General features: G+C 32.4%; 1 protein-coding gene across 2 annotated transcripts in view; it reads left to right on the forward strand.

The window, feature by feature from the left end:
• CACNA2D1 (calcium voltage-gated channel auxiliary subunit alpha2delta 1) overlaps positions 1–8,359 on the forward strand; it is a 521,838-nt gene extending 513,479 nt beyond the window's left edge. For both annotated transcript variants that reach the window (XM_060157195.1, XM_060157196.1), the window contains one exon: positions 4,282–8,359. In XM_060157195.1, coding sequence (XP_060013178.1) covers positions 4,282–4,398 — 117 coding nt within the window. In that variant the 3' untranslated portion in view covers positions 4,399–8,359. The remainder of the gene's footprint in view (positions 1–4,281) is intronic.
• The last annotated feature ends 474 nt before the right edge of the window (positions 8,360–8,833 follow it).

The raw sequence follows: 8,833 nt of genomic DNA on the forward strand, positions 1-8,833 counted from the left end.
CAAAAATACTCTACCTAGCAAAACTGTCCTTCCACTTTGAAGACGAAGAAAAGAGTTGTAGACAAGCAAAAGCTAAAGGAGTTCATCACCACTAGACTGGCCTTACAAGAAATGTTAAAGGTGTTCCTTTAAGCTGAAACAAAACAGCACTAATTAGTAACAGGAAAACATATGAAAGTATAAATCTCACTGGTAAAGACCAATATATAGTTAAATTCAGAATAATCTAATATTGTAATGATAGTGGGTTAATCACTTATATATCTAGTATGAATGTTAAAAGACAAATATAGTAAAAATAACTATCATACAATAAGTAATGGATACACAGACTAAAGATATGTAAATTTTGAAATAAAAAACAAAGCATGGAGGAGGAAGTAAAGTGTAGGGTTTTAGAATGCATTTGAACTTAAGTTGTTATCAACTTATTATGAGGCTTATCAACTTATTTATAACACTAAATATTATGAGGCTTACATAAAATGTTATATTTATAACAGTTGTTATAATAACCACAAAGCAAAAACCTATGGTAGATACACAAAAGATAAAGAGAACGGAATCTAAGCATGCCACTATAGAAAATGATCAACTCACAAATGAAGAGAGCAATAAGAGAAAAAGAACAAAGGAATTTCAAAATAGCTCAAAAACAATTTAACAAAATTGTAGTAATAATAATTACCATTTATCAACAATTACTTTAAATGTTAAATGGACTAAATTCTCCAATCAAATGACATAGAGTAGCAGAATCTATTCAAAAAACAGGAGATGATTTTATGCTGTGTATTAGAGTCAACTAATTTCAACTTTAAGGACATACACAGACTGAAATGGAAAAAGATATTCCATGCAAATGGAAACCAAAAGAAAGCTGGGGTGGGTATACATAGGCAAAATAGACTTAAAAGTTGTAATGAGACAGTCAAGGTCATTACATAATGATAAAGTGGTCAGTCCAACAAGAGGATATAAACATTTGTAAATATGCACCCAACATAGGAGCACCTAAATATATAAAGTAAAAATTAACAGACTTAAAGGGAGAAAAAGCAAGACAATGTAAAAATTGCCAAAAAATTCGACAACCTAGAAATGGGTAAATTCCTAGAAACATACAACCTATCAAGACTGAATCATGAAAAAATAGAAATAGAAAATCTGAACAGACCAATTACTAGTAAGAAGATTGCATCAGTTATCAAAAACCTCCCAAGAAACAAAGTCCACGACCAGATGGCCTCACTGGTGAATTCTACCAAACATTCAAAGAACAATTAATACCTGTCCTTCCAAACTCTTCCAAAAAATTAAAGAGGAATGAACACTTCCTGATTCACTTTTACAATGCCAGCCTTATTACCATGATACCAAAACCAGACAAGGATACTACAAGAAAATTTTAGGCCAATATCCTTGATGAAAATAGATGAAAAATTCCTCAACAATATATTATCAAGGTTAATTCAACAACACATTAAAAGGGTCATACACCGTGATCAAGTGAGATTTATTCCAGGAATGCAAGGATTGTTCAAAATCCACAAATCAATTGATGTGATACATACATTAACAAAATGAAGGCTAAAAATCATATGATCATCTTAATAGATGCAGGAAAAGCATTTACAAGATACAAAACTAATATACAAATATCATTTGCATTTCTATACCATAATAATGAACTATCGGAAAGAGAAATTAAGTAAATAATTCCACTTGTATTTGCATCAAAATGAATAAAATACCTAAGAATAAAGGTAACCAAAAAGGTGAAAGACCTATACACTGAAAACTATAAGACATTAATGAAAGAAACTGAAGACAACACAAATAAATGGAAGAATATTCAGGGCTCATAGAGTAGAAGAATTGTTAAAATGTCCATACCACCCAAAATAATCTACAGATTGCATGCAATCCCCATCAAAATTTCAATGGCAATTTTCACAGAATTAGAACAATCCTAAAATACATATATGAAACCACAAAAGACCCAAATATCCAACACAATCTTGAGAAGGAAAAACAAAGTCGGATGCATGATACATCCTGATTTGAAACTAGATTAAACAACTACAGTAATCAAAACAGTATGGCACTGGCATAAAAAAAGACACGGACCAATGGAACAGAATAGAGAACCCAGAAATAACCCATGCATATATGGTCAATTAATTTATGACAAAGGAGCCAAGAATATACATTGGGGAAAAGAAAGTCTCTTCAATAAAGAGTGCTAGAAAAACTGAACAGCCATATGCAGAAGAATGAAACTGGACCACTGTCTTACACCATACACAAAAATCAACTCAAAATGGTTTAATGACTTGAAGACCTGAAACCATAAAACTCCTAGAAGAAAATATAGGGAGTAAGCTCCTTGGCATTGGTGTTGGTAATGACTTTTTGGACTTGTCACCATAAGAAAGCAAAGGCAACAAAAACAAGAATGAAAAAGTGGGACTACATCAAACTTAAAAGCTTCTGCACAGCAAAGGAAACCAACAGAATTAAAAGACAGCCCATAGAATGGGAGGGAATGTTTGCAAATCATGTAAGTGATAAGGAGCCAGTATACAAAATATATGAAGAACTCATATAATTCGAGATCAAAAAACTAATCTGATTTTAAAATAAGCAAAGGATCTCAATATGCATTTTTACAAAGAAGATATACAGATGGCCAAAAGATATGTGAAAAAATACTCAACATCAGTACACATCAGAGAAATATAAGTCAAAACTACAATGAGTTATCACCTCACACCTGTTAGAATGACTATCATCACAAAGACAAGAAATAACAAATGCTGTCAAGGATGTGGATAAAACGGAATCCTTACACTTAGTTGGTGGGAGTGTAAATTGGTGCAGTCACTGTGGAAAACAATATTGAGGTTCCTCAAAAAATTAAAAATAGAATTACTATATAATCCAGCAATCCCACTTCTGGGATTTGAAAAATAAAATTTTCCTTAATAGATTTTTTTCCTCAGAATTCTCTTTAACAGACTTCTGCTGCCTTAGAATACAATTCAAGAAGAAAATGTTATTTACTTGGTGGCAGGCACTGTATTAAACCCTAATGAGCAAAAAGAGCCAATGTTTTAGTCTCTGGGAGCTCAGAGTCTTTGTAAAATTATTCAGACTAGAAAATTTATTTTCTTACATAACCTATTATTTTGATTATTGGAAGATGAACCTTGGATTAGTGAATTCTTGAAAGATGTTTAGGAAAATAGAAGGGAGGTTTTCTTGTTGTTTTTTTTTTTAATTGAAGTATTGTTGACCTATAATATTATTTAAGTTACAGGTGTAAAACACAGTGATTCACAATTTTTAAAGGTTTTATTCCATTTATAGTTATAAAATGTTGCTATATACCATGTTGTACAAGATATCCTTTTAGCTTATTTTATACCTAATAGTTTGTACCTCTTAAGATAGGAAGTTTTTTTAATGAAATTCAGTATATTTAAAGGAATCAGAGGATGCAGAAAATGTTACAGAATACAGAACCTAGGAATAAAAGGTAAAGAATAATTTTGTGTTAGCAAGGAATCTAATGATCTGCCACTAGACGGGGTGGGGGGATCCAAATGAGCAAATATGTAGCTTGTATTTCATGGTTCTCTAAACAGGATAAACCTCTCCTGCTAGCTTAGCTCTTTATTTTGGATATAGGTTTTCAGAGTGTCCTTTCTTTTAGGGTTCAACTACATTATTCTTCATTTTAATTCTTGATGAAGGTCCAGATGCTACATGTGCAGCATGATATATTCACGTTTGAAATTGGATATAAGGGATAGGGAAAATAGAAGTTCATTTCTCAAATTTATTTATTTTACCAATCTCAGACTTTGCCTTATTGAGCATAATTGCTAATATCATAATTCTTGGGAATTATAAAATAGACTATGAAATTTTATTTTTATATCTTGTACTTATAAATATAGAAGGATATTTAATACTGTGAAAGTAAGGTTTTTCAGTTTAGAAATTGGAATATCACTCAAAACAGCATAAAGTATTTCCTTTCATAATCATCAGAATCTACAACTAAAAATGTAAAGCATTCTTCAAACGGTACTAGGAAAACGGCTTTATCTAAACTTGTTGAACAGTAAAATCTAGGACAGTGTAAATTATCTGGATTCAAATTAAAGCAGCTTTATAAGGTGAGTTCAGAAGTGGACTAAACACGGCGTGCTCTGGGAGATGTCTTACTAAATATTTTTCAGGAGTTTTCTGTTTTCCTTTTCTTTCCAACAGGAGGATTATACCGACTGCGGGGGTGTTTCTGGGTTAAGTCCCTCCCTGTGGTCCATCATCGGAATCCAGTGTGTACTACTTTGGCTTTTATCTGGCAGCAGACACTACCAGTTATGACCTTCTGAAACCAAATCTGCATATTAAACTCCAGACCCTGCCAAAACATGAGCCCTCCGTTGCATTAAAAGAGGGTCAACTGTGGAATCAGCAGACCACTAGCTCAGACCATCCCGTGGCATCACTCTAAGACACAGACTCTTAAGGCACCCGCTGGCTGCATGTCAGGGTGTCAGATCCTTAAGTGTGAACCCTGCATCATCTATATATAACATCAAAGCAAAATACTATACATGCTCTCTATTGGAAAATTTGAGAATTTGTTGTTGCATTGTTGGTGATTACATGTAAAAGGGCTCCCCACACAGTTGTTTATGAATCACACAAATTATCTTAATTTTGACCTGGAATTCTGACTTGCTGCAATCCTTGTTCTTTTACCAAGAAAATCTCTAGGGGAAAAGAAAGTTATTTTTTCCTTATTCTTCTGTTCAAAATTATTTGCTGCTTTGAGTAATTATTATTGAACGTATACATAGAGAGAGAGAGGGAGAGAGATAATTAACATTGGTGTAAGCTGTCAAAATAGAAATTATGGCTTATTTTCTATGATAAAAATTGCCATGAATAAAATGCTTTATGAAGAATGGCTTCTCTGCCAGAAATATAACACAAATGATGACCAGGTTTTGGTGGGGTAATGGATTGGTTGTTTGAAAATAATTAAGAAATTAAAGGTGCTTGAGGGTAGAATTAATATGCGACATATTTCCTCATAAATGTGAGCCCTTAATAAACGCTTTGATGCAATGTTCTTTTTGTTCACAGTAAAGTTCTGTAGTGCTAGCCAGATATTTCAAAATGCTCTAAGGAAAGCTTGTTGGGGGGAGGGGAAATGTTTTTTCTTGTGATAAATGAACTTTGGTCACCAAGGGTATTTTGCATGATGCTGCTGCTATTTTAACTTTCGGTTTGTTTTTCTCTTACTGTAGAGTATAGTCCATTGAAAAGTTAACTGAGTGACATTATTGTTATGTAAGAATCTGAACCTTGCAATGTAATGCACTTAAGTCATCTTTTAAAATGTCGTTAAACTACTCTGAATATACTGTGCAGTGTAAATGCTGAATGATTGGATTAGGTAAATGGTGAAATGGGAATTAATGGATTTTATACAGATTCGTGCTTTTGCCTGAAAACCTATGTACAGATATTTTAAGTACATAAATCAGATTTGACACATTTATTTTTTGAAGAGTACATATATGTTCTCAATGAAGATTCACCCTAGGTTTCCTCTTTTTTCGCTGGAATAGCAGCACGTACAATCCCAGATTTGCTGCTGCTGCTGCTTTTGTTCCCTCTGTTTTAAATGGTATGATCACTTGACCAAAATTTCCATGCAGTTTGATGAGGGTTTTACAATAATCTGAACAAAAAGGAAACCTTGAATCTATATGTATGCACACGAATACTTGATTGTGAATAATCAAAATTGTTTTTATACAGCCTCATTAGTGAAAATGGCTAGTGTAGTAAATTAGATATTTCATTATAGAGTAATATGGTAGCAGAATTTATTTATGCTTTTAAAGATTATTTTCAGGGGTAAACAGTATTTGAAGAAAGGGTAAAAACAATGAATGTGTAACTCTAACTATAGGGAATAATTCTGCTGGAAGTATGCAGATATTTTTAATGGTAAAATGCATTTGTTCTTTTTTCAAACATGCCAAATACTGGTGTGTGTCTATGCTGGAAATTTTCTTATATACCATTTTTAAGTAAAAATCTTATTAACATTATCCAGCATGCTTTAATATGCTTCATATATCAAAGATATAACCAATTCTTTAGCATAGTTTAAAAGGTCTACTTGTTTTGTTTTTAGCTTTGCATACATTTGTAATTTCCTCCACCACCAATATACCCTAGGTACCATTTGTGTACATTTCCTTATTTAAAATATTTTTTTATTTAAAAATGGGGGGAGGGGAAAATGGAATCACTTTGCCAACTATTGTTCTAAGAGTTGACATCAGTTACCATTTCTAATGCATTGTTGTGATTTTGTAGTCTCATTTGTAACTGGTACTGACGTTTTAGAAAACACCAAAGTGATTTAAAAAAATATGGAACTTCTCACTCTAGTAACAATATGTTTAAATCATGTTGTTTGTTAATTAAATATTTAAAACTTATTGTTAACTTTTGCTAGACTATTTTAAATCATGAAAGTGTTGGGAAGGGGATATCGAAATATACAGTTATGTTAGTTTGTGTATATAAACGACGCACATTTAAACAACTGAATTGCTTCCAGCATACAACAAACTACCTTAAAATTATCTTTAAAATCTATTAAATATATTTTCATGGCTAATGTCACTGAAATAATGTTTTCATCAACTACATTGTTGTTGTGTTAATCACAGTTAAACTTGGCATCTCTTGGCAGGGTCCTATTTGATTTCACTTGCCATCAAAATATATTTACATGCACGAGTCTTGCCGTGATCCTTTGTTTTCTGTTATAAAATAAACATATAACAACCACACATACGTTAATAAATTGGGTAAGAACGTTATTCTCGTGCCTAATACTAGTCTTCACGCATTTGGCGTAATTTTTTGAAAGACAGTAACACTCATCCCATCCAATTGTTATCTTTAATTTAGGATTTTTCTGTGAGTTCTATTGTTGACAAGAACTTAAATTTCAGCCTGTTATAAATACTGATTTTCAAAGACTAAACAGTACAAGAGATCAAGAAAAAAGCTTTTAAACCCCTTTTGCTTACTTAATTTTTGCTATACTCATGCAGCTTAATGTATTTTGTCACTAACAGAATCAAAAGTCTTGCATTGCTGTTGAATAACAGGAATGAACTTTGCATTAATGGTTTGTTTATATTTTTTCATTTTAACAACCAGCATTACTGCCAAACACCAATCGTGGTCCATATTTGTAACAGGTTTTTAACATGACATAGTTAGCAAGTTTGATTGAAGAGACTTTTAGGTCCTGGGCCTATAAGATTTTAGTATGATCTTTTTTCATGTTTCTAATGCTTGAGGCGTCATTGCTTAACTTGGAAAAAACAAGACAGTGTTGCTGCCATTTGTAAGTTTTCCTATAATATTCCTTTTATTAACTTTAAAACTGGCCTTACAGGGTTCAAATAGGCAGTATCCCTTTTAAGTGACCTTTGCAACCCAAGTGTTACTTGCTTATTTGATGCTCTCTTGTATTTTACATCTCATTTAAATCTTTCTCTCCACCAAAGCTTAAATTCTATGTCTTATTAAAACTCTGAACTATTCCATTAATCATGTTAGTTGACATTAAAGTGTCTAGAGGTAGAGTCTGACCTAGTGTAACAAAATGGAGGTTGTGACTTTTTTTTAAGCATAGCATAGAATGATGGTTTCATTTGCCCGCAGTTTCAAATATTTTACAGTTATCTGGAATGTGTGTTGCTTTCCCATAGCAGAATGTTAGCATTGCTATTATTCCATGTACATTTCTGTAAAGAGCAAATCAGTAAAGCAAAAGTGTGAAGTTTCTTGATTTCTTGAAAAAATTCCAGAATTTCAAAGTCTTAGACAACCCTTACCAAGTTTCATCTACTTTATTTCTAGTTCACAAGGTTAACTCAAAGAAATTCCACTGAGACTAATGGGATACTGTCTTGAATAGATGCCAGTTGGGTTTACAGTGTGACCTGACAAAGCTGTCTTTTTTGTTGTGCTGTATGTTGTTGGATCATACTATTAGGGATACTTTTATTGAAGTGCTGAGTGTGCATCCATGCAAAAGGCCAAGTGGCTTTGTGAACAAAAGATCTTTTCTCCCCTTTATTATGTTCTCTCGACACTTTTGTGGAAATTAGCCCGATAAAAACGTTTTGTAAAAATTTGTATATTACTGTTATAAAAATATTTATAATCCCAGAAAATGTTGTGTTAAATCCTGTGCAAAAACAGTATATTCAGAATAAAAGTTTATCATTTAAAGTCACCAGTTTTGATTATTTATTTAAAATCCAATTGAAAGAAACAGAGGTCTCTGTCATACATACAGTTTAAGAAAGCAGGCTTTCCAGTGCAGAGAATTCTAGATTGTGGAAGTAAAATTTGGGATTATGAAAGTTGCCTTTACAATTACAAACCTCAACTCACAAACAAATGAAATTGCAACTCCTTGAGACTCTGACACTTCTCACACGTGCTTTTGCCATCAAAGCGTTTAGAAACTTATTAAAACAGACTTTTGACTTATGTAAGAAAAAACTTTTTTCTAGGCAAAAATAATGTTTCCATGTTTCTTTAAGGACCTTGGGAAAATAGTTTGAAAGAAACAAGTTAGAATGTCTGAAACGTGCATATCTTTTATACATCTGACTAACAGTTAAATATCTCTCCTAGCTAGTTTATAGCAAACAGAAGCTAGGGCAGTGAAGTACAGTAATAAAGAGTTTTTTTTGTTTTTGTT

Source organism: Lagenorhynchus albirostris, chromosome 8, assembly GCF_949774975.1.
Source record: "Lagenorhynchus albirostris chromosome 8, mLagAlb1.1, whole genome shotgun sequence".
In the NCBI taxonomy this organism is placed as follows: Eukaryota; Metazoa; Chordata; class Mammalia; order Artiodactyla; family Delphinidae; genus Lagenorhynchus; species Lagenorhynchus albirostris.